Source organism: Dromiciops gliroides, chromosome 1, assembly GCF_019393635.1.
Source record: "Dromiciops gliroides isolate mDroGli1 chromosome 1, mDroGli1.pri, whole genome shotgun sequence".
NCBI lineage: Eukaryota > Metazoa > Chordata > Mammalia > Microbiotheria > Microbiotheriidae > Dromiciops > Dromiciops gliroides.
In genome coordinates, this window is record NC_057861.1 from 8,980,836 (window position 1) to 9,007,132 (window position 26,297).

At 51.5% G+C, this 26,297-nt stretch overlaps 1 protein-coding gene across 1 annotated transcript; it reads left to right on the forward strand.

Moving 5' to 3' along the window:
* Nucleotides 1-18,505: 18,505 nt before the first annotated feature.
* RNF215 (ring finger protein 215) lies at nt 18,506-25,941 on the forward strand. Its single transcript, XM_043979622.1, has 9 exons — nt 18,506-18,905; nt 21,191-21,319; nt 21,523-21,594; nt 21,707-21,792; nt 22,093-22,252; nt 24,007-24,123; nt 24,212-24,346; nt 25,028-25,130; nt 25,403-25,941. Exons 1-9 carry the CDS (start codon nt 18,654-18,656, stop codon nt 25,423-25,425), a joined length of 1,077 nt encoding a protein of 358 aa, XP_043835557.1. The 5' UTR covers nt 18,506-18,653; the 3' UTR covers nt 25,426-25,941.
* Nucleotides 25,942-26,297: the final 356 nt, after the last annotated feature.

The following is a 26,297-nucleotide window of genomic DNA, read 5'->3' on the forward strand; positions in this document are numbered from 1 at the left end:
ACTGAGTCCTTCCAACCTCTGCTACCACCAGACTGGGTGACTTGGAGAGAGTCAATTTGCTTCTCCGGCCATAGGTTGCACTTCAGTATAACTGGGAGTGGGGACAGAGGAAGTATAACTTTCTTTCTTTTTTTTTTTTTTTTTGGTGAGGCAATTGGGGTTAAGTGACTTGCCCAGCTAGTAAGTGTTAAGTCACACAGCTAGTAAGTGTTAAGTGTCTGAGGTGGGATTTGAACTCAGGTACTCCTGAATCCAGGGCCGATGCTCTATCCACTGCGCCACCTAGCTGCCCCGGAAGTATAACTTTCATGGGATGCAGTGGGAGGGTGGCTCATTGAATAGCCTGAGCCTGGAATCAGGAAAACCCCTCAGTACAAATCTGGCCTCAGTCACTTACCTAACTGTGTGACCCTAGACAAGTCACTTAACTGCCATTTGCCTCAGTTTCCTCATCTGTAAAATGAGAGAATGGGGGGGGGGCTAGGTGGTACAGTGGATAGAGCACCAGCCCTGGATTCAGGAGGACCTGAGTTCAAATTCGGCCTCAGACACTTGACACTTACTTACTAGCTGTGTGATCCTTGGCAAGTCACTTAACCCCAATTGCCTCACAATAAAAAAAAAAATAGCAACTACCTCACAGGGTTGTTGTAAAGTGGTGGTTGTTCAATCATGGCCGACTCCTTGTGACCCCATTTGGAGTTTTCTCAGCAAAGATACTTCAGTGGTTTGCCATTTCCTCCTCCAGCTCATTTTACAGATGAGAAAACTTGGGCAAACAGGGTGAAATGACTTGCCCAGGGTCACACAGCTAGGTAAGTGACTGAGGCCAGATTTGAATTTAGCACTTTCCACTGCTCCACTTTATTCCCTTGCCCTTCCCTGGATTTAGGAATTAGGTTGGAAACCCGGCCCTACATGTGTTACCTAACCTGGTGATATGGGCCTGGGGTAACTCTCCTTGAGAAGCTAAAGGACAGAAACACCTAAGCTATAAAGCATGGCTGCTGCCTGATGGGGCCGGGGTCAGAGAGAACTCCAGAAGTCAGGACCACCACCCTGGTTCAAGCCTTTCCCATCCCACCCCTCATCAAGTTTTCCCCACCCCCAAAGGGAACTTTCCATAGTCAGGTAGTCACCCCATGGTCCCCTCCCCTTCCACCCTCTAGAAAAGCCTCTGCCTCTCTTCTGTTGGACCGTCCCTTGTCTCCTCCCCTCAAGGTGAGTGAAGTCTTTGACTTCCCTCCTGATCACTTTCTCTAAGTGTCCAAATAAAAGCCTATTTTATTCTGATCCGATTGAGTTGTAATTCTCTAAAGAGTAATGGGGGGGGGGCAGCTAGGTGGCACATCGGATAGAGCGCAGGCCCTGGATTCAGGAGGACCTGAGTTCAAATCCAGCCTCAGACACTTGACACTTACTAGCTGTGTGACCCTGGGCAAGTCACTTAACCCTCCTTGCCCCACAAAAAAAGAAAGAAAGAAAGAAAAAGAAAAAGAACACAAAGAGTAATACCTAAGAACCCCCACCACCTCTGTTGCCCCTGACACTAGGACGGAGTCACTTAACCTCTCTGGGCCTTTACTTCCTCATCTTTAAAATGGGCCTTTAAGGACACTTCCACCTCCAAATTCTATGAGTTCTACCATGGCCCATGGCAGCCTTAGCTTTCCCTACCCTGGGATTTTCCACTTGTTAGATCTTGTCCCTTTTTTTCTTCCCACCCTTGTCCTTAACTCTGCCCTTCACTTCCCTAGCCACTCCCTAGATCCCATAAAACACGGACTGTCTGAGCTGGGAAGGCTGTAGACCATCTAGTCCCACCCTTTATTTTATAAAGGGAAAACTGAGGTACAGGAAAGGGGACTGAGGCTTCCTGGCAAGCCGGTGACAAAAGCTAAGGGGACTTGCCAGCCTCAGTTTCTCCACTAGCTCAGGCCCCACCCCCCAGACTTTGGGCAGGGGAGGGGCGAAGGGTATGAACGTCCCAGTGTTATCAGTAGCATCTGTTTCCTGGACCAGAACCCAGAGCCAGCCTCCCCTCCAACCAGTAGGACAGGAAAGACACTCCCGCCCCACCCCTGCCCTCTTGCGGGCCCTGCCCCGATCCAGGGGCTCTCTGGTGGTGCAGCCAAGGCAAGGCCTCAGGGTGGAATCTCCCGGGGCTCCAGGTCTGCAGGGAGGCATCCAGTGGCCCTGGGCAATGCAGGACCCGATATGCCCCCTCATGGACCCCGCTAACCCATTAAGCCTGTCTCCTCGAGAAGGATGTTGGAAATCCTGGAGCTGGGCTTCTGAGAACAGTGGAATGTCTGTAACACAATGGACCAGAATTGAGGAGAATCAATTAGCGCCGCCCTCTTCATTTTCATAGTAATCATAGCCATTATCGTTTATATTGCACATGAAGGTTTGCAAAATCTCTGTTCTCTCATTGGACCACTTAGCAATCCTGGGAGGTAGCTGCTCATTTTAGCCCCATTTCACAGATGAGGTTGAGGCTGCGTTTACCTGGTGTGCCCAGGGTCACAGAACTAGGAAGTATTTGAGGGAGGATTAGAACTCGGGTCTTCCAGACTTCAAGTCCAACATTCTATCATCTGCCAAAGAGAGGCCCAGATGGAGGAAGGATACCCCCAAGTGACTGAGAGAAGTTTGTAAGCGGCCAGTCCCAAGTCTGAGGCATCGTGGAGAAATGTTAGAGAGGTCAGGAAGATTCAGCCAATTTGGAAGTGGAAAGGACCTGAAGGGGCCTCACTTATGGGAGAGCCCTCTCCTTTTAGAGTCGAGCAGAGATGCTGAGATATGGAGCCACATGCCCTGGTGGCACAGCAAGCATGTCTGAGGCCCTCTGAGCTCTGCCATCCCCTGTTCTCAGGCCCCTCCGAGCCCTGACATCTCCTGTTCTAAGCCCTCTCATTGCTCAGACATTCTCTATTTTAAGTTTTGCCGTTTGTTTTTTTTTAACATGCCCTGTTCTCTGTCTAGGGTTGTGCTAGAACCAACTTAAAGGGCTCTGGAGGGCCTGTTGCTGAGTTGGGGAAATGCTACAAACCTGGGCTCTTTGCCCTGTTTTGTTGATTGCCTAAACAAGGGAGTGCTAATAATGCTATTTCACTGGGAACGTTTTGGGAGTAGTTAAAAACCCTTCCCAAAGCATCCCTGTTCCGTGTCTCCCATCCTTTCTCTGGTGTCTCCCATCCCCCGGTCTGAGTGTCCCCCTTTATCCTTTGTCCACCATCTGGGGCCTAAGCCCCCCCCCCCCCCCCGCCCCCAGGCCAGGCCTGCCATTCTCAATTCCTGGCCTTTGTGAAGCCTCCTCAGCCCTGCCATCTGAGGAGCCCTGGTCTCACTCAGCCTGGCCTCTCATCCTCTCTGCACCTGCCCACTTCCCAGGTGGGGGATCAGAGCCCCAAAGCCCTGGCCGGCAGTGCCAGCAATATCTGTTTTCAGGGCACAATAGGGAGAAACTGAGCAGCTCCCCACCCGCCGCCCCTCCCGTTGGGCCCTGGGCTTTCTAAAGACATAAATCCCCCTTCCCTCCTGGCCCCCCTTCCCAAGGCTGAGCTCAGCTCATGACGTTGCCGCCCTTCCCTTCGTATCATCTTCTCAGTCTAATCCCTTGGCTCTTTCTCACCCGTCTCCAGTTGTCTCTGGGGAAGTCAAATCCCTTTAGAATGAAGTGTCCCAGTTATGGGAAAACTAGGGGGCCAGGGGGCAGGAAGCAGGGGATAAGGGGCGGGGGGCGGCCTGCACCAGCAGGTGTTCCCGGTGGGAGAGCTCAGGGCCAGGATCAGGCTCTCGCTCCCACAAAGGTCAGATCTCAAGGCTCCCGGGTCCTGCCCCCACCCCTGCCTGCCTCATGCTGTTCCCCAACCTACCTACTCTGTGATTCTAGGCTATGCCTCCCCCTCAGAATCTAGAGACCCGGGTTCAAGGCCCGCTTAATTCTGTGACTTAGTAGCTGTGTGGCACTGGGTGTGTTGCTTAACCTCTCTGGGCATCAGCTTCCTCCACTGTAAAATCGGGCTGAAAACACCAGCTGCTTCCTAACTCGGGATGAGGGAATTCCCAGATTCCCTAGATTCCCAGGGGTGCCCAGCCTGGGTTAGAGATGGGTTGTTGTTGAAGCGTTTCAATCATGGCCGACTCTCTGTCAGCCCATTAGGAATTTTCTCAGCAAAGATACTTTGGTGCTTTGCCCTTTCTTTCTCCAGCTCATTTTACAGATGAGGAAACTGAGGCAAACAGGGTGAAGTGACTTGCCCAGGGTCACCCTGCTAGTGTGTGAGGTCGGATTTGAACTCTGGTCTTCCTGACTCCAGGGCCAGCCCTCTATCCACTTCACCACTTAGCTGTTTCCCATTGGGAGGGAGTCCCAATGAACATCTTTGACCTCTACCCCCACCATCCCTCAAGAACACAGGCTACTCCCTAGTTAACACTGTCCTGTCCATGGTGGCCCAGTGGATAGAGCACTGGGTCTGTCTGGAATCAGGAAGACCTGAGTTCAAATCTAGTCTCAGACACTTCCTAGCTGTGTGACCCTGGGCAAGTCACTTCACCTTGCTTGCCTCAGTTTCATCAACTGTAAAATGAACTGAAGAAGGAAATGGCAAACCGTTCCAGTATCTCTGCCAAGAAAACCCTCAGTGGGGTCATGGAGAGTCAGACACAAACAGACTCAACAACAACAACAATAAAATGGGTTTAATAATAGCACCTGCCAGGGCAGCTAAATGACACAGTGGATAAAGCACTGGCCCTGGATTCAGGAGGACCTGAGTTCAAATCTGGCCTCAGACACTTGACACTTACTAGCTGTGTGACCTTGGGCAAGTCACTTAACCCTCATTGCCCCACCCAAAAAAAAAAAAAAAGCACCTGCCTCCCAGGGGCAGGGGTGTCACAGTGGAATCTGAGGTAATATCAGCAAAATGCTTGGCCAGTGCCTGGCACATGGTAGGTGCTATCATTGCTAGCTGCCAGCACTGTCACTCCTTTGATTCCTATCAATGGCCCAGGGCCTGATTAACTTCTCCTGTTCCTTCCTGTTCTCCTGCTTTAAAGGACTCAGCAGTCCCAAAGCTGGTTCCTATGTGTGTCTTACACACCTGACTTCCCGAAGAGCTCACAACATCAGGCAATGTGGTTCAGTGGGAAGAACACTTTGACCAAGTTTGAGGCCAGTTGTAGGACCCTGGATAAGTCACTTCTCCCCGGGACTAGCTTGCCTCTAAGAGGCTGCTCTCAGTTGATGCTATGGTGCTGTCTCCTAGGATGCCAGAGTTGGACAGCACCTCACAGGTCATCGAGTTCACCTTCCTTCAGAAATGTCATCCTCGGGGGCAGCTAGGTGGCACAGTGGATAGAGCACCTGCTCTGGAATCAGGAGTACCTGAGTTCAAATCTGGCCTCAGACACTTAAAACTTACTAGCTGTGTGACCCTGGGCAAGTCACTTAACCTCAATTGCCTGACCAAAAAAAAAAAGAAATAGCCCAGGAAAAACTGGGGCATATACCCAAGGCATCATGTTTGGGGATTCTAGAAGTTATCCACAGCTGGCCAGGGTTCAGGGTAGAAGTATGAGGGTTCAAGGACCATATTTAACCTCCTGCTCCCCAGACAAACAGGGCAGATTCTTTGGATCTGCCCCTCCCTGCCAGGGCTTAATCTAATCTCTTTCCATGCCCAGTAATTCCCTCCCAGAAGCCTCTGGGGGCAATTAACTTGAGATAAAAAGAAATGTCCAACATCTGAGAACTTGGGAGGTCTTGGGATGCAGGCAGGAGAGCAGACATGTAATTGGCACTGCCTGCCTTGCCCCCCTCCAATGCCCCAGGGGCCAGAACAGACCTAGCCCCTTTCCCTCTATTCTAGAGGAAGAATGAGCCAGCCCACCCCAACCCAGATGGCTCAAGACCTGGGAAAGCCTCAATCACACAATCAAATATGATTCATCTTCAACATATGGGGGCAAGGGGTGCAGGACCAGGGACCCTCTCTGTTCTTTAAGGGAAGGAGTCTGCTCATTCAATCCCAGTGATTCTCCTAGGGGCACAGGCTTGGAGCCGGAAGGACCCTTAGAAGCCATGGGGTCTCTCACCTTCATTTTATAGAGTTGCCAACACGCCCATAAGGGTTAAGTCTCAGGGCTGGTAGGGGGCAGGATTCAAACTCCCCGTCTTTCTCATTCTAAGTCTGGCTCTTTATCCTTTGTGCCCCCTGGCGGCCACAATTGGATTTGCAGGTTCCTTGATTCCAGATGCTAACGTGGAAGGACATAGGGAAGAACCCAGAAGGAACAAGGAGAGAAGAGAGTGTGGGTCTTTGGAGAGTGGATGGGACACGGAGACCTTGAAGTAGTCACTTAATTTCCCTCAGACTCAGTTTCTTTTTCTATAATACGACAATAACGCCTCCAGCCGGGATGTCAGGGAAGCTCTGCCAGTCTCTCTTCTCTGTTCTAGGGCCTCTCCCAGCAGTAATTCCTTGTTGTTGTTTGTCCTTTGTTCTCCATGAGGATCGATGATGTCAGCAGGGTGATGTCTTGACTCGCCGTGAGGCAAAGCTGTGCAAAGTCATCAACCTCTCTCCTCTGGAGCCATTCGGGTCCAGTGACAAGATATAGATCAGGGTGACCGGAGAAGGCTCCGGATGCCACGGGAGACCTTGGCCTTTCTAAGCTAAGGTCTTTCCCAGGTCTCAGCTTATCTGAGGCAACACCCATTCAGTGACTATGGCAAGGTAAGAGATGAGGCAAGACTTCTCGAGGCAGAAAAGAAATGATGGGTTTGTTTGGTTTTTTGAGGCTAAAAAAGGTTAATAGTCAATTTTAAAATTGGCTTTCAACAGCTGAAGGGGGGAAAGTGGAAAGAAAAAAGGGAAGGAAGGAAAGAAAAAGAAGGGAAGGAGGGAAAGAAGGAGAAAGGAGGGAGGGAAGGAAAGAAAGAAAACTGAAACTGGAGCCATATTCTTTCTATTTGAGTCTGGCTCTGTCCCCAACTTCCTGGGTGATCTTAGGAACATGTTTCTGCTCTTTAGGCCTCAGCTTCTTTATCAGTAAAATGAAGGAGTCATAGTAGATGTAATGGATTTGTAGTTAGAGGACGTGAGTTCAAATCCAGATTCTGCTACCAGAGTGGCCTTGGCCAAGTCCCTTTACCTCCTTGGCATAAGGGGGGATGGAATAGGTGGCCCCTATGGTCCCTTCAGCTCTCCAGCAAGGCTCCTGTACCATCTCTGAGGCCCCTCCCATCTCTTAATTAATGATATTCAAATTGGGGGGGGGCGAGGCAATCGAGGTTAAGTGACTTGCCCAGGGTCACACAGATAGTAAGTGTCAAGTGTCTGAGACTGGATTAGAATTCAAATCCTCCTGACTCCAGAGCCAGTGCTCTATCCTTTGCGCCACCTAGCTGTCCCAATGATATTCAATTTTTAAAACTATTGTATAAATGTTAAAGCTCTTTCCCATGTTTACATGAGTGGGGGCCTAAGGGTTTGGAGCAGTACACCCACTATGAGGCAAGGTTGACATTGGCAGTTCTGCTAAACTACCTTTCTTTATCTTTCCTGCTGAATCTTTATGACAAATGAAAAGGATATATTTGGGAATCAAGGCAGTGTGTGCAGATCAATAAAAATAAGATGCTTTAGAAACCCAAGCAAAGCTCCTGCCAGTGAGTGAGAGCCCTGTGGGGGGGTGCTGGAGGAGACACAAAGTCTGGGAAGGATGCCATCTGGCCCCAGGGAGCTCAAAGTCTAGGAGGGGAAATAAGACACAAACACAGATAACTGGAACCACCAACAGGTCAGGATAAGGGCATCCGAGAAGAGCAAAGGGCTGCAGGGGGTGGGACTCTCAGAATGAGAAGAGACTTGGTGAAGGAGGGGGGAGCCTGTGGACTCCAGGAGTCTCGGCTGTGGCCAGTCTCAGAGTGCACTGGGTCCACTCTGAGCTAGGCTCGAAGAACTCAATGGAAATGATGGAGAACTCATTCCAAGCTAGAGAAGGATACCCCAAGAAAGGCCCAGAGGTAAAAGGGTCCAGGGAGCCTTTAAGGGATCAAGCTGAGCCATTTGGTGGGACCATAGTATTCAAGGAAGAGAGTCTCTGAGATAAGACCAGGGAAGGAGGTTGAGACAAACCCTGTTGTTATTATTGGTCCTTCGTTCTCAAAAAGGACCATGACATTGGGCTGATGTCATGACTTGCAGGGAATTGGATTTAAGTGAGGGAGGGCTGTGCAAGGTCACCTTATTCTCTCCTCCACAGCCATCTGGGTCCAGTGGCAAGATACACATAAGGATAACTGAAGATGGCCCTGTATGTTTAAGGTAATTGGGGTTAAGTGACTTTCTCAGGGTCACACAGCTAGCAAGTGTCTGAGGTAAGATTTGAACTCAGGTCCTCCTGACTCCAGGGCCAGTGCTCTCTCCACTATGCCACAGCTACTCTTAGGGCAAACCCTAGTAAAGCATGAAAGGCCTTGAATGCCAGGAAGAATCTGAAAGCAATAGGGAGCCACTGTCAATTTTTGAGGGATGGATAATGTGACCTAATCCTTTGCCTTACAATTAGTCATTAATGTGCTTTACAATCCTAAGGACCTTCTGCTAGACCCTGTGGAAGGGAACCTCCCTGACTTCCTTATATGTACACAGTTGTCCTAACCATTGAACTATAAACTCCTTGAGGAGACTTTTTATAGTGCCTGGCACATAGTAAATGCTTTCTTACAAAAATGACCAAAAATGTTAATAGTAATGTTGGGTAATGTTGGAATGGCACACTAATACATTGCCAGTGGACCTGTGAGATGGTGCAGCCATTTTAGAAAGGAATTTGTAATTATGCAAATACAACGACTAAAATACCCATGCCCCCTGAACTAGAGACTCCATTACTGGGCTTATACCCCATGGAAACTATTAAGAAGGCCCCCATGTACTCCAAAGTCTTCATAGTATCCCTTTTTGTGATAGCTAAGAATTAGAAACAAAGTAGATGCCCACTACTGACTGGGAGATGGTGAAACAAATTGCAGTACAGGAATGTAACAGAATATGAATGAGCTATAAGAAATGAGACATGTGATGAATATAGAGGAGAATGGAAAGATCTTTGTGAACTGATGCAGAGTGAAATCAGAAGAGCCAAGGTACAATGTACATAGTGACTTTCATTGTTCTTTAGTTGTTTTCAGTCATGTCCAATCCTTCATGACCCCATTCAGGATTTTCTTGGCAGAGATACTGGAGCGGTTTTCCATTTCCTTCTCCAGGTCATTTTACAAATGAGGAAACTGAGGCAGACAATGTAAAGTGACTTGCCCAGGGTCACACAGCTAGTAAGTGTCTGAGGTCAAATTTGAACTCAGGTCTTCCTGACCCAGGGCCAGCACTCTATCCACACATACCACAATGTAAATGTAAAGAAAGATATACCCAGGGGGCAGCTAGATGGCACAGTGGGTAGAGCACCAGCCCTGGATGCAGAAGGACCTGAGTTCAAATCTGGCCTCAGACACTTGACACTTACTAGCTGTGTGACCCTGGGCAAGTCACTTAACCCTAATTGCCCTGCAAAATAAATAAATAAATGAGTAAGCAAGTAAATAATAAACAAACAAATAAATAAGTGAATAAATAGTAGATCAAGCAGGACTCAAATGAAAAGAGATGAGAAGACACCTTCATCCTACCCCTTCATGGAGGTGGGGGGGGGGTCTCCAGGTGTCATTCAGGGCACAGGTTTTTGGACTTTCTCAACATATCCATCAGTAGTGCTGCCTTTTTTTTCCCTCTAAAAAAATCTTATTTGCCATATGGGATCCTGGCTTTCAGGGAGGCGGAGGGCTACGTGACATACTATGGTGATATAAGAAACAGAAAATAGCAATAAAAACTTATTTTTAAAATGCTTGATTGACTGAAGGAGGAAGGCATCCCTGGAGAGTGGAAAGCTGCAAGTTTTGGAATGGTGGGCTGGAGACCGACTGAGCTGGGAGTGTGTTGGGGTGGGAGGTGGCAGGGTGTCGAGTTCAGCCCCTTCCCACGGCTGCTAGCACACCCACCTTTGGTGTTCTACCAGCTACCCAGCTCTCCCCTGTGGCTCCCAGAAGCTGGGCAGAGGCCACACCCAGCAAAAACCTGCTGGGCAGATGGGCTAAGCCAGGTTGAGGGTAACCAACGGGCCTCAAACCAGTTAGTGAGTTAGGGGGGTGTCTGCCCCAAGTGAGGGAAGACTTTCCCTGGAGGACTGGGCAAATGAGAAGAATTTGTTCCAATGGACCGTGAAAGTGACCAAAGCAGGAGCTCAAGTGTCAGACATCGAAGATGCCAAGGTCACCCACTGCATCCTGGGCCATCTCCCTTCACCTTGGCTTTTCTCTTGCCTTTGGATTTTGATGCCTCTGGAAGAGAAAGGGAGGCTGATGACTTGGAGCGGCCCTGCCTCACTTCAATCCAACTCACCCACAGGGCACAGCATCACCCCATGATGTCATCGATTCTCTTTGAAAACAAATAACAGCAACAACAGAACAGTTCATTGGTTTGCCTGAGTCAAGCTCCTTCCTCTCTGAGCCTCAGTTCCTTCATCTGTAAAAATGGGGGCAATCCTACCTGCCTATCTTAACTCATGGAGTTGTTAAGATCAAATGGGGGGGGGCAGCTAGGTGGCGCAGTGGATAAAGCACCAGCCCTGGATTCAGGAGGACCTGAGTTCAAACCCAGCCTCAGACACTTGACACTTACTAGCTGTGTGACCCTGGGCAAGTCACTTAGCCCCCATTGCCCCGCAAAACAACAACAACAACAACAACAACAACAAAGATCAAATAAAGGAAAAGATGTGCACCAGGCACTGTGCTAAATGCTTTACCCATAGAATCTCATTCAATCCTCACAACTTTGGGAAGTAGGTATTATTTTTATCACTTCAGTTGAGGAAATTGAGGCAGATAAGTGACTTGCTGAGGGTGACACACCTAGGAATCGTCTGAGCCTAGATTTGAAAGAGCTTTGAAACCATAAAGGCTGATATACATTGGAGATGTTATTGTAGGGAAAAGACTCACATATAGAGCAGTCTATGATATAAAAGTGTTTATTGCCTACAAGACCTTAGACAAGTCCTCTGTCCTTTTGGGACTGCAATGTGCTCTGTAAAATGACTATATGATTTTTAAGGCCCCTCCCACCCCTGACATCTCCTGTTCTAAAGCACCTCCCAGCTCCAACATCCCCTGTTCTGAGGCCCATCTCACCTCTGACATCCCCTGTTGGTTTTTTGGTTTTGTTTTTGTTTTTTGTGAGGTTTGTTTTTTTTTTGGTGAGGCAATTGGGGTTAAGTGACTTGCCTAGGGTCAAACAGCTAGCAAGTGTCAAATGTCTGAGGCCACATTTGAACTCAGGTCCTCTTGACTCCAGGGCTGGTGCTCTATCCACTACGCCACCTAGCTGCCCCCGAAATCGCCTGTTTTAAGGTCCCTCCCAGACCTGACATCCCCTGTTCTAAGACCCCTCCCAGATCTCACATCCTCTGTTCTTTTTTAATTTTCACAGGAAAAAGTATGAAAATGTATACTTCTCAATTACTTTTATTTCTTTTCTTTTCAAAAGCAGGGATAGGATACAATCACAATGCTACAAAGACGTGACAAGTTTCCCAAAGTTAAATCCAGAGGCTATCTCTCACAACCTAGCTAATGTGGGGATGTTTTTCATGACTACTCACGTATAACTTGTATTGAATTGCTTGAGTTGTTGGGGGTGGGGGTGGGAAGGGAGAGAGGAAGGGGAGTTGGAACACAAAGTTTTTTAAAAATTGATGTCAAAATTTGTTTTTACATATTTTGGAAAATAAAATTATAAACATATAAATCCAGGGGCTAGGGTTCTTTTTGTTTGTTTGTTTGGTGTTTAAAAGCAAAAAAAAAGGTATCTGATCAAATATTTGTGTAATGATAATGTAAGCTGTGCATTTTATAATTCATTCAAAACCATTTCCAGTAAAATTCATACATGAGGGGCAAAAGGAAAACAGGACAAAACCCCCTAGCATAACATCTCAGTGCTTCTTCAAAGCGCTTTACAAAACATTCTACAGTATTCTCAAAACACAGTTGGAAATGTAGGGAGGCCCAAAACAAGGCAAGAGTAAGGAGCCAAATGCTGGTATTCAAACTAATTTATAAATTCAGATGTGCCTGGCTGGCTCTTCTCTGATCATTGGACCAGTGCACCTCAGGCAAGAGAAATCTTTTTTTTTTTTTTTTTTACAAAAGTATTTTATTATTTTCCAGTTACATGTAAGGATAGTTTTCAACATTTGTTTTCATAGGATTTTTAGTTCCAAAAGGGGGCGCTAGGTGGCGCAGTGGATAAAGCAGCAGCCCGGGATTCAGGAAGACCTGAGTTCAAATGCGACCTCAGACACTTGACACTTACTAGCTGTGTGACCCTGGGCAAATCACTTAACCCTCATTGCCCCCCCACACACACACACACAAAATATGAACTAAAGGAAATAGAAATAAGGATTTTTACTTCCAAATTTTTCTCCCACCCTCTCTTCCCTCCCCTCTCCCCAAGACAGAAAGCAATCTGATATAGATAGGTTATATATATATATGTACAATCACATTAAACATATTTCTGCATTAGTCATATTGTGAAAGAAGAATCAGAGACCAAGGGAAAAACCTCAAAAAATAGGGAAAAAAACAGCCCCAAAGTAGAAGCAGTATGGTTCAATCTGCATTCAGAATCCACAGTTCTTTTTTCTGGATGTGGAGAACATTTTCTATCATAAGTTCTCTGAAATTGCTTTGGATCATTGCACTGCTGAGAAGAGCCAAGTCTATCACAGTTGATCATCACACAATGTTGCTGTTACTGTGTACAATGTTCTCCTGGTTCTGCTCCTCTCTGTCAGCATCAGTTCATGTAAGTCCTTCCAGGTTTCTCTGAAATCCTCCTGCTCACTGGTTGTTGTTTTTCCTGTTTACAATTTTATTTTCCAAAATACATTTAAACCAAATTTTGACATCAATTTTTTTAAAACTTTGTGTTCCAACTTCTCTTCCTCCCTCCCTTCCCACTCCCCACCCCCAAGAACTCAAGCAATTCAATAAAAGTTATACATGAGTAGTCATGGAAAACATCCCCACATTAGCTAGGTTGTGCTGCTCATCGTTTCTTACAGCACAATAGTATTCTATTACATTCATATACCACAACTTGTTTAGCCATTCCCCAATTGATGGGCATTCCCTTGATTTCCAATTCTTTGCTACCACAAAGAGAGCTACTATAAATATTTTTGTACATGTGGGTCCTTTTCCCCCTTCTATGATCTCTTTGGGATACAGACCTAGCACTGGTATTACTGGGTCAGAGGGTATGATGCATAGTTCCATAGCCCTTTGGGCATAGTTCCAAATTGCTCTCCAGAAAGGTTGGATCAGTTCATTACTCCACCAACAATGCATTTGTGTTCCAATTTTTCCACAGCTTCTCCAACATTTCTTATTTTCCTTTTTTGTCATATTAGCCAATCTGATAGGTGTGAGGTGGTACCTCAGAGTTGTTTTAATTTGCATTTCTCTAATCAGTAGTGATTTAGAGCATTTTTTCATACAGCAATAGATAGCTTTGATTTCTTCATCTGAAAACTGCCTGTTCATACCTTTTGACCATTTCAGGCATGAGAAATCTTTATAGAATCTAATGTTTTAAGCAAGTATCAATAATAAACCAATGCATTATTTATAATTATCTCCATTTTCCTACAAAAGATGGCAGAAGACTTGATTATCTTTGTGTGTGTGTGTGTGTGTGTGTGTGTGTGTGTGAGAGAGAGAGAGAGAGAGAGAGAGAGAGAGAGAGAGAGGCAATTGGGGTTAAGTGACTTGCCCAGGTCACACGGCTAGTAATTGTTAAGTGTCTAAGACCAGATTTGAACTCAGGTCCTCCTGAATCCAGGGCCGGTGCTCTATCCACTGCACTACCTAGCTGCCCCATTAGACTTGATTATCAACAGCAGCATTATTTCCTAAAATGTAATTTGGCTACCCCATTTTATGTGTTGTTAAGGATTTTTAAGTTAGGTATAGGGTCATAAAAATTGAGTCGCTGAAGATTACTATGGCTCAGCTTTTATACAGGCTACCCTTTATTTTATTTTTATTGGCATACCTATATATTCATCAGTTGACCACAGGCTCCTTTTACTTTCTGATGGATAAAAGAAAATGCTTATTTGGTGTATATTTAAATTTGCACTAAAATCAATGACATTACAGATGAAAACAATAATGGTATAAATTCCTCTTCTACCTGGCATTTCCTGATTCCTATGTCCATCATCCCCTGTTCTAAGGGCCCTCCCAGCCCTGACATTCCCTGTTCTAAGGCCCCTCCCAACTCTGACATCCCCTGTTCTAAGGGCCCTCCCAGCCCTGACATCCCCTGTTCTAAGGCCCCTCCCAACTCTGACATCCCCTGTTCTAAGGCCCCTCCCAACTCTGACATCCCCTGTTCTAAGGCTGCTCCCCCCCCACCCCCAAGCTCTGACATCCTATCAGAAAACCTGAATGTCAAAAGCAGCAGAAAGAAAAGTCATACCATTTAGTCAATAAGTTTATAATAAATGCCTACTATGTGCCAGACACCACTAAATGCTTATGTGACAACAGCGACAATAACAACAGCTGTCATTTCTGTTGTCGTTTAAAGTCCCCAAAGTTCCTTCTCCGTATTATCTCGTTTGATGCTCGCACCATCTAGCTGAGGCGGGCACTAACATTATCCCCATTTTGCTGATTGTCCCCATGCTCTAAGGAAAAATTTGAACTCTGATCCCTCAGACCCCAAGTCTGGCACTCTATCCATTATACCAGCAAGCTGGTATCTGGCTTTGAATACTGCCTTAGCAGATACTTCCTGGCTGTGTGAGCCTGGGCAAGTTCCTTAACCTCTCTGGGCCTCCATTTCCTTGCTGTAAAAACAGGGGATTAGATTAGATGGCCTCTAAAAGCCCTTCTAGCTGTATACCTATGACCCTGTGAGTAGTCAGGCAAGGCTTCCTGGAGGAGGCAGACACTTAATCCAGGCCTTAAGAAGGGGGTAAATCAGAAACTGCTCCACTTCACGAGTGAGTGTAACAGTTTCCACAGCCTGTTGGTAGGTCGTCTCTTGATCCCTACAACAGCCACATGGGAGAGGGAGTACAAGAATCATTAGCCCCATTTTTCCAAATGCTTCTGAAGAACTGATGCTCTGGGTGAGAGACAAAGCCTGAGCAAATGTGTAGTGGTAGGAAATGACTCAGCACTCACCAGGGTATACACTGGGAAGCCTAGTTTGGTATGGGCGTTAAGCAGATGCCAGAGAGACCTTGCAGCAGGCACCAGGCGTCAACTCGGAATCAGTTGGGGGAGCTTAGCCATCTACATCTCTGTTCTGATTAGAGGCCAGCCCCACTGGGCCCCCATTTCCCATGAGCTCCCGTGTCCTCTGCAGGGATCCAGGGCGGGCCTGAACAATCCACTTCCTTCTCCATCACCTAGGAGCCTTAGCGAGAAGGAAAGCACAGAGCTTCTGTTATTTGTCAGGCTCTGGAGACAGATATCAGGGCCCCTGGCTCGGGATCCCAGCATGGAATCCCCAAGATCGAAGGCTGGGCAACACCTCCAGAGGCACAGTGGGGCCCCTGTGGGCTGGGTGGGGGTGGGGGAAGCAGGTTCACCACTGATCTGCCAGGATTCCTCAGGGTGATCCCCAGAATTGTCTCAGAGCTTCCACACTCCCCGAGAAGGCTCCTGTTCTCCATGGACACCAGCAAATGGGTTCCCAGAACCAGGGAAGCCTGCCCCTCCCCGGCCCAATCTCCTCAGAGGAGAAACACCCTCTCCCCAACTTAGTCTTAGATTTAAGCTGACTTCATGTATTTAGGGGGCCAAGAGAGGGGTCTTTCATTCAACCACAAGTCAAAAATTCACTCATTATATTCATACACACACACACACACACACACACACACACACACACACGCAAGATGGCCCAGTCTGAGTATCAACTTTGTATAGTGCTATGGTGGGCACCCTGGGGCTGGCAAAGAGAGGGCAGACACAGCTGCTTTCTTAGGCATCAGCTCTGCCTCCAGCATCTCTCATCTCTCCATTTCTTTCTTTCCCTCTGTCTCTGTTCTCAGTTTCCTCTCTCTCTTCTTCCTCCTCCTCTTCTTCTTCCCCTCTCTCCTCCTCTTCCTCCTTATACTCTCTCCTCCTTTTTATTCTTTCTGTCTCTCTGTTTCTCTCTCCCTCCCTCTCCCTCCATCTCTTCCTTTCTCTCTCCATCTTTCTCCTCTTTCTCCATCTCTCTCCCTCTCCTCTCTCTCCCTCCCTCCATCCATATGTTCCTCCTTCTCCCTCCTTTCCTTCCTTCCTCCCTTCCTCTCTCTCCCTCCCTCCCTTCAGTTTATTTTCTTTCCCAGCCTGGCTTTTTCTTTGCTCCTTCTGCCTTCCCACATCCTTCCGTGTTTCTACCAGTCTCCAGCTCCTCATTTCTCCCGGTTCTCTTTCCCCTCTGGGCTCTGTCCCTGCCTCTCTTTCCCCTTTCCCTCTGTCTCCTCCCCTCCCTCTCCCCATCTCTATCTCTCTGCCTCTGCCTGTCTTCTCTCTCCCATCTGTTTCACTCAGGGTGACCTTGGGCAAGTCCTGTCACTTCTCTGAGCCTTTTCCTCATGTGCAAAACAGATAGCCACACCTGTGGTAACCCCCTCACAAAGCCATAGGATTCAATCAACAAATAGTTATTAAATTCCTACTGTGGGGCAGCTAGGTGGCGCAGTGGATAGAGCACTGGCCCTGGAGTCAGGAGGACCTGAGTTCAAATCCAGCCTCAGACACTTAACACTTGCTAACTGTGTGACCCTGGGCAAGTCACTTAACCCCTATTGCCTCACTAAAAAAAAAAAAATTCCTACTGTGTGGCAAGGACTATGCACTTGCTGGGGATACACAGACTAAAGTGGACAGTGAAAAGGGCTGTAGCTAGAATCAGAGGATCTGGGTTCAAGTGCTGCCTACTTCTAATATGTAATCCCTGTATGATTTTAAAATAGTCACTTAATCTCATTGGACCTCAGTTTTTGTTTTTGTTTTTTGGTAGGGCAATGAGGGTTAAGTGACCTGCCCAGGGTCACACAGCTAGTAAGTGTCAAGTGTCTGTGGCTGGATTTTAACTCAGGTCCTCCTGAATTCCCAGCCAGTGTTTTATCCACTGTGCCACCTAGCTGCCCCCTGGTTTTCTTTTTTCTTTGTATTCCCAGAACCTAGAACGGTGCCTGGCACACAGTACAGCTTAAATAAATCCTTCCTGATTAATGATGGCCTTTGAGTTGAGCTTTGAAGAAAGCCAGGGGTACTGGAGGCAGCGAGGAGGGAGGGTAGCATTCCAGGGCCAGTGAGATAGTCTGTTGATCACTTTGCAGACCTTCGAGAGCCTGTAGGATGCTACCATTCAGAGCCGGCTGGATGGTCTATCAGGACATAGGCCAAGGTGAGCCTTCCTTCCCCCAGGCCTGGACTTCCTCACTCAGATTCCAGAGTCATTGGTCCTTCCCTGTTAATCACCTTAGGAGTCTCCTGGACGCTTTGAGCTCAGAACCAATCAATTACCAAGGCCTGGGAATTCTACCCCTTCCCCAAACCCCCTCCTCCCCCATTCCCAGAGCCACCACTGCTTCCAATCCCCACTTACTATCCTCCTGGGCTTCTGCCAATGTTCTCTCCTCCCTCCAATCTTACCCCATGGCCAAAATCTTCCTTTTGTGCAGACCCTAGACCCAGTCCTATCTCTCCTTAGCTCAAAAAACCTTCAATGGCTCCCTCCTACCCTATGAGTAAAGTTTAGACCCCTTTGCCTGGCATTTCCGGCCTTTTGCAATCAGGTTGGCCCTACCTCAGCCTTAATAAACACTTAATAAATTCTTCCTGATTGACTCTTCAGCCCGATGTCACATGCTTCCTCTCCATGCACTCACCATGCCAGTCAAACAGGTCCACTATCTTTCCCCAAAATACACCCTGTCCTCCCTCCTATGCCCGTGCCTTTAGTCACGTGTCCCCAATGCCTGGAATGTTTTCTCCTCCCCCTCTTTACCTGTTGAAGTCCTACCCATCTCTTAAAGAGTAATCCAAACGTCCCAGGAAGTCTGTCTCTGCCTGTCTCATTGTCTGTCTGTCTGTCTGTCTGTCTGTCTGTCTGTCTGTCTGTCTCTCTCTCTCTCTCCCCCTCCCTCCCTCCCTCCCTCTCTCCTCCTTTCTCTGCGTTTCCATTTCTCTCTCCGGCAGGTTCTCCTTATCGCTGGCTCTCGGTCTGGGTTTCCCCGGCCCGGCCCCTCCTCCGGCCCCTCCTCCGGCCCCTCCTCCCGGCCCCCTGGCCCGCCCCCTGGCCCGCCCCCTCTCTACGCAACCTGCAGAGGGCGTCCCCGGGCCGGGCCGGCGGCCGGCCGGTGTTTGTGTCGCTGTCCGGGCGGGCGGGTCCCTAGCCAGGCGTCCGGGGCTTCTTCCAGGTGCCCCCCTCGCGCGCTGCGCCCCGTGCGCTCTCCCCGGCCGCGCCGCCGCGTTCCGTGAGCCCATGGCCGGCCCCGCGCTCCTGCGGCCCGGGCCGCCGCCGCCGCCGCCGCTGCTGCTGCTGGCCGCGCTGCTGCCCCTGGGCCTGGGCCTGGGCCTGGGCAGCCCCGGGTGCGGGGCGCGGGTGGACGTGCGGCTGCGGCGGCCGCAGGCCAGCTACACCCTGCAGGGTGCCCTGCTGGGCGGGCCCCCGCGGATCGCGCCGCCGGGAGCCGGAGCCGGAGCCGGAGCCGGACTGCAGGGCCGCCTGGTGCTGGTGAGCGAGCTGGGCACCCGGGCCCCGGGCCCCTCCTGGGCCACCCGCCCCTGCCACCTGGGGACCCGAAGCCTTGGGGGCAGGGAGGGACGGTGGGGGGCCGGACCCCGCACGACCCCCGTGCTCTTCCCCCCCGCCACACACTGGTGGCCGACTCTAGTCCAGCCCAGGGAACCACGACCCCCTCCCCCAATCTGGGAACCCATCTGGCTGTCACCTTGAAGTCTTGGGTGCAGGAGGGACGGTAGGGGGCTGGACCTCCGCACGAACCCCGTGCTCTTACACACACACACACACACACACACACACACACTGGTGGCTGACTCTAGTCCAGCCCAGGGAACCACAACACCCCCCCCCCAGTCACCGCAAAACCTTGGGGACAAGGAGAGATGATGGGTTGGGATTCCCTATGACCCCCCCCTTCCTTTCCAAACTGGGGGCTGACCCCAACCCAGGGAGCCACTGACCCCTAACAGGACCCATCCTGTTCTCAACTTGGGAACCTCCAACCAAAGCCAGCGGAGGGGGGAGGCAGACTATCCCCACCTGCCCCCAGGCTCAGCTGGTCCCACTACTAGAAGCCTGACCCAGGGAGCCATGACCTCTCCCTCCCCACTCCCCCTCCCCCACAAAGCCTTGCTCCACCCCCCCCCTCACTGGAGTTCCTCTATCCTAGGCCCCCACCTGAGGTCTAGGGCCCTAGACCTATTCTAAAGGCAGCTCAAAGGGTCATGACCCCCCACCCCACTCTTATTGGTCACCTTCCCCAGCCTGGCATCACCCTTCTCAGCTTCAGGTCCCCATCCACATTTCTCAAGCCCAAAGGGCTATGATCTCCCTAGACCAATTCTCCCCAGCTGGGACCAGACCTAACCAAGCCGTGACCCTCCCAAACCAACCTCCCACCCCTCTCCCCCAGAATCTGTCCCAAGCCTGGCTTGGAACCCTCTATCCTAAGCCCCAGGGGTCCCAGACTTTTCTAAACCATTCACTCTCCCCAAACCTTGGCTAGGAACCCTGACCTGAGCCTAGGCCAGGGAGAGATCCCCACCCCCAGCCAAACATCTTTCCACCACACTCAGAGCTGGCTCAGTTCAGGGCACTGCCAAGCCCCTGCCCCTGGCATCTGCTCATAAACTGCATCCTGTGACTGATACCTTACAGCTAAGACCTGCTTAAATCCTAAACCCCAGCCCCTCTTTACCTTAGAGCCACAGGCCAGACAAGCAGTTACCCTAAGTTCCAGCATCTGCCCACCCAACCCCCATTACTGGACCCATGTTCCCTGGACCCCACAGCATCCCAGAGCTGGAAGGGAATTTACAATGCCATCCAGTCTAACCACCCCCTTTCACAGATCAGAAAACAGAGGCCCCAGGGGCACAAGGGAAGTCAGGGGCAGGCTTTGAACCCAGGCCTACTACTAACCTAGTGTTCATTTTACTATACCCTGCCCCAGGCCCCAAACTTCTGCCAACCTAGACCCAGGTGCCCCTGCCCTGTACCATTGGCTTGGCCTGGGATACTTCCTTTCACACCCCAGACCCTGGTACTGAAGGGCTGACCTTGAACCCCTGGCGTCTCTTCCAGACTCAGACACTGAGGACCCTGGCCAGACCCTGGCCAGACCCCGGCCCTCCCCGGACCCCAAACCTGACCTTCAGACCTCTGGCCCTGGGTACCCAGACCCTAAGCAAACTGGATACTCTCAGACTCTAGAACTTGCTCTAGGTCCTAGGACCCTCCTCCCTGTCTCTGCCCCCAAAGCCCACACAGTCCAGATTTGGGCCCCAAAGGCCTCTCCTAGAGGGAGAATGTGCTGACTCTAGTGACTGCAGGCCTGGCTTGGGATCCTCCCTCTGCTTCCCCCAAACCCTGTGAGGCCAAGTGTGGGCCTCCAAGATCCCCTCTAGGCCTAAATGTATGAGCCCTGATTTTGAAATCAGTTCCCAGGGCAGCTAGGGGGCGCTATAGTGAATAGAGCCCCGGCCCTGGAGTCAGGAGTCAAATCCGGCCTCAGGCACTTAACATTTACTAGCTGTGTGACCCTGGGCAAGTCACTTGACCCCAATTGCCTCACTAAAAAAACAAAACCAAACCAAACCCAAAATATATAGAAAACTAAATCAAATTTATAAGAATACAAGTCATTCATGAAAGCAGTACCCCATGCCCCTGCCCACCCCACCCCCATCAGGACTCCAGACAGAAGTCTCTGACCCCCCAGGTCACTGCCAGCCCCTCCCCAGCCTCTCACCTCCTCACAGTCCTCCTCGCCCTAGGTGGGGGATGGGGAGCTCCAGCTCCAGGCTGGAGATGACTGGATTGGAGTGGTCCCTGTGGGTGAGGAGCAGGCGGAGGCCCAGGGAGCCAGCCCTGAGGAGTCCTTCACCTCCGCTGTGGTCAACAAGGTGACTGTCGATGACGGGAGGGTGGGCCAGAGAGGATCCTGGGAGAATGGACTGGGGAGAGATCCCTCCGGTGCTGTCAGGGAGGACTTCTCAGGGGAGGAGGCCTAAGGCTCCAAGGGGGACAGGAGGGAAGATCCCTGGGGATCTCCGGGACACCAGGGGTCTGACTGTGCCCACGTCTCCATCTCTGTCCCGCCCCGCAGATGAAGCGCGCTCTGGTCCTGGGTGCCTCTGCCTTGCTCATCCTGGCCCTGAACCAGAATGCTGTCCGAGAGGTAGGCAGGCTCAGGGTGGGCCGGGCCAGGCCAGGGCAGGGGTGAGGCCGGGAGGCTGCCTGGGAGAGCCCCAGCCTGCCCACTGACCCCTCTGTTCCCACTCACCGAGAAGCTGGATGTGTCCCAAGTCCTTTCCAAGCCGGTCATTGTGGTCCAGATGTCCGACAATGTCACTAAACTCCTGAGCGCTTTGCTGGGGTGAGTGGGGACCCAGAATCCGGAGCCAGGACATGTGAGTCCACAGTCCCAACACGCGGGCCTTGCCCCGCTGTCTTGGGGCCTTTCTCTCACTAGAGACCCTGGTCTCCTCATCTGTAAAATGGGCCCAGGGAAAGGGAAGGGGGCCAGTTGTTCAGTGAACGAAGGAACAGTGTGTGGTGGGAAGAGCCCTTCAGAGATAGGCCTGGCAAGTCTGGCTCTGCCACTCACTGGACCACCCAGCCAGGGCCCCGGGACAGGGTCAGAATGCCAGTCTTGTCTGTGTCTTTCCCCTGGCAGGGGCCTGCAGGCCACGGCCAAGATCACCTCTCAGGCCATGCTGCTGGAGAACGTGGGCCTGACACTGACCCTCTGGTCCACCTGTGGCCTGTCTCGGGGTGGCCTCTACGGGGAGTGGCAAGGAGTGATCTGCCCCGGAGAAAGTGGCTCCAGGGTCCAGGTTTGTGTGGGCTTGGGCAATTGGTCCGGGGCCCAGTGGGGGCCTGTGGGGCCAGTCTCACCAGGGCCAAGCCACATCCTCCATGAAGCCTTCTCCATCTCCCTGGGGGAGAGCACACTGGTTACCCCTTTTCTGAGCACTCACCGTCATGTATATTATAGTTACTATGCTTTGTGTCTTAGCTCCTCTTCAAGAGGGGAAGCTCCCTGAGGGCAAGGATTATATCTCCTAGAAACTTGATACCAGCCCTCTCTGTATGCCCTGCAGCACACAGTGGGGGTGTAAGAAATGTCCAGATGGACGATGGATGGATGGGTGGAACACTCCTTGCCCTCCAGAACCTCATACTCTAAGGGGGCAGGGGCATAAGCTGGCATAACCGCCTGTACCCATAACACCAGATGTTACTTACCAGGTGAAGAATCAAGGTGATAGGTACTGTGGTAGACTAGCTATGGATCCTGCACAAGATGCTTGAACCACTCAGCCTCAGTGAGGATATGCCCATCACCTGCCCCTTGGGCCACCCACATCACCAAGACTCTTTTAAGAATGTTTGAAAATGTGCTTTGCCCACCTTAAAGCCCTCCAGAGGTGTGGCTTGTTCTGAGGATTTCAGCTGGGCCATCGGGGATGGTGGCTTCTTGAACCAGATGGCTCCCTCTGGGGGAGGGCTTCCCATGAAAGGGGCCAGACTGGGGGGGGGGGAGACTGGAAAGGTAGATTGGAGCCAGACTGGGGTGGGGGGGAGGACGGCAACCCTGAATGGTCGGCTGAGGAGTTTGGTCATTGATAAATGTCTGGGACAGGAATGGGTCCTAGGGAGCCACAAGAGACTTCAGAGCAAGAGGGATGATGTGGGAGTTAGAGCAATCACTGGTGGTATGCGCTGCATGGACAGGGCAAAGGGAGAGGCCAGAGACAGGGAAACTTTCTGTCACAGAAGTGCTCCAGGAGGGAGGGCTGAGAGGCTGAATGAAGGTGGAAACCAGAGGGCAGGAGAATGGGGATCCTTAGGGATGCCGAGGGTATGAAGAGCGTCAGCCAGGCAGCAAGACAATGCGTGAGGACTTTCCTCCTGGGCTCTCTGGGCAGCTGAGGGGCACAGCAGGAGACAGCAGCCTGGGAGTCAGGGGCTCTAGGCTTGGCTGTGCCCAGTGACGTTGGGCAAGTCACCTTTCCTAGGGCCAGCTTCAGGCTCCTCTGAAATGAGGGCATTGGTTTGGTTGGAGACATGGCAGGGAGGGGTCACCCGGCATATGTGGAGGGTTGGGTTTGTGTAACTTATTTGTTACAGGGATGGGGAGGTCCATGGGCAGAGGGTGGGGGAGCTGGGGGGGTGTAATTCTGTACCTGGAAAGGATTGTTATGGCAAACAGAGGGCAAAGGTAAAAAGAAAATGTAGTTAGGAAACTACATACAACCCAACTGAGGTAGGCAACCCCTCCCAGCTGCCATCCCCTGTTCTAAGCTCCTTCCTAGCCCTGGCATCCCCTGTTCTAAGGCCTTTCCCGGTTCTGACATCCCCTGTTCTCATGCCCCTCCCAGCCCTGACATCCCCTGTTCTCAGGCCCCTCCCAGCCCTGACATCCCCGGTTCTAGAGCCCCTCCCATCTGACATCCCCGGTTCTAGAGCCCCTCCCATCTGGCATCCCGTTCTTAGGGCCCTCCCAGCTCTGTGGGGTCTCAGGCTTCCGCAGCCTAGCTCCCTGGGTGCCAGGCTGAGCCTCCTGACCCCAGCATTCCTCCTCCAGAAGTACCTGCAGAAGCTGTGGAATACCATCCTGCTGGTGGCCTTGCTCCTGTGCATGGGGCTCATCATTCAAGCCCGGAGGCAGGCCCAGCAGGGCCCACCTGAGCCTGACCCCCAGGTGAGAGCCCCCGCAGCCCTCTCCCCCTCCTGCAGCCCCTCCCCTTCCTTCAACCTCTCCCTGATGTACTGGTGCCTCCTCTCCCCAGCTGGACCTCAAGCACATCCTGCAGGCACTATCAGCCCTAAAAACCCGGCGCTACCACCCGGGCCGCCAGCACCGGGCCAATGTGCCCGACATCCAGACCTGCGCCATCTGCCTGGACCAGTTCCACAGAAACCAGGTGAGGGCCAGGAGAGGGCAGGGCTGGGGGCCCAGAAATCTTTGTGCATCCGAAGGTTTTACTGGCTCACATGTGTACACGCGCGCACACACACGGGCACTGAAGAGTCGGGGCTCCCACCCTAAGGCCACACCACCACGCATGAGCCCCTCTCTGGGCCGGCTTCCTCCATTGTCAAATGGGACAGCGGCCCCAGACATGCCGGCCTCCCAGAGGAAGGATCTGATGAGCTAATGGGAGGGACCAACTCTTTTAAAACTGAGACACCCTGTGCAGGCATTAGGAAGTTATGGGAGCTGGAGTTCAAATCCAGCCTTGGCTGTGTGGCCCTGGGCAAGTCACTTCACAGGCCTGCCTTAGTTTCCTCAACATTAAAATGGGGATAACAACAGCACCTACCTCCAAGGGTGGTTGTGAGAACTTGTCAATCACTTAGCACAGTGCCTGTCACATAGTAGGTGCTATAGAAATGCTGTTATCATCATAATCTCAAAACACCAGCCAGAAGGCTCGGAGGCAGTGGCTCATAGGGTTAGCGCTGGGCACCACTTGTCCCAGGTTCTCATTCTCTAGGGGGGAGCGGGGACTCACCCAAGGCCACTCAGGGTTTTCTCCTCCTGGGGCCTGGGCTGGGGCTGCAGCCTTTCATCCTCTGTCCTTCCCCTCTTCCCTCTCATCCAGTGCCTGAGGGTCCTGCCCTGTCTCCATGAATTCCACCGGGAGTGCATAGACCCCTGGCTTCTCCTTCAACAGACCTGCCCCCTCTGCAAACACAACATCTTGGGTAACTGACATCCCCATGCTCCCACCCCCAGGGGCCCAGCAGCCTCTGCTCCCCAGGCCACCCGTGGCCTGGTCCCCAGTGAAACCACCTCCTGGGACATATGAGCCACTTTTCAGGGGGAAAGAAGGAGGAACCCCCCCCCTCCCAAGGAAGCCAAGAAGGGAATGAGGCAGGCATCGGGGGAGGTGACTCCTACCCACCCACTCCTTCTTTGGTCCCGGGGCTATCGACTGTCAGGCTTCCTGATACCTGCTCTCCTCTTGTCCCCGCAGGGAGCTCTTGGGCAGAGAGCTAGCTCCAGTCTGGCCCTGGGGGCCTGAGGGGGCTGAGAACTCCATCTTAGAAGCACCCTGGCTCCCCGGGCCCCTGTGGTGGTCTCAAGGAACACCGTGCCTTGTGCCTTGCCTCCCGCCTCCCTCCAGGAGCAGAATGCCTGTCCTGCCTCTCCCCTCTCCATGGAAGGGAGGCCTCTGGGCTGAGCCCAAGGTGCAGCAGGTGGCTGTGTGGGGGCACCCTGGGCCTCGCTCCCAGCCTCTGCAGGAGCCTGAGCTCACGTGAGGGGGTCAGGTCCCACCTAGGGGGGCCAGGCCCTCCATCAAGGCTAGGCCAGCCTGATGTGGGATGCCACCCAGGCAGAGACTAGACCATCAGTGACTGTGACCGCCAGGGAGCCGTGTCTGCGCTCCTCCTTGGGGCTTAATTTCATACTAATTTATTAGGCTTAATAATGCCTGGAAGGGGTTGAGGGGAGGGCCCAGCCTGCTGGGCACATCTGTGTACAGTGTGTGACATTAAATCAGAGACACTTGCAGCCATGTCCTATGTCTCCATCCTGGGCGGCCCTGAGCCCTCTTGCCCCAGGCAGACCTCCGTCCCGCCCTGGTCAGCCAGCTCTCCTGATGGGGCCATGTAGCCGGGAACCTGGAAGGGACTGCTAAGGCACAGGGCCCCAGCTCCTCGGTTTTAGAGGAGGCTGAACTTGCTGTGAACGTGCTGATTCACACCCCCTCGTTGGGCCCGGGGGCCCAGAACCTGCCTGAGGGAGAAGGGAGGGCTGTGGGGGAACCCAGGCAGCAGCTGGAGTCGGCCTGAAGGAGCCATGTGTGTCCGTGGGCTCCAGTGGGAGACAGGGGCAGTGCTGACCTCCGGTATGGCTAAGTTGGTCCA

Excerpts from the sequence above, each read along its gene's own strand:
- RNF215 (XM_043979622.1), top strand. The coding sequence starts at position 18,654 with ATGGCCGGCCCCGCGCTCCTGCGGCCCGGGCCGCCGCCGCCGCCGCCG. Across the intron at positions 21,595-21,706 it reads ACCAGAATGCTGTCCGAGAG|CTGGATGTGTCCCAAGTCCT; the intron begins GTAGGCAGGCTC and ends CTCACCGAGAAG. Across the intron at positions 25,131-25,402 it reads CTGCAAACACAACATCTTGG|GGAGCTCTTGGGCAGAGAGC; the intron begins GTAACTGACATC and ends TTGTCCCCGCAG.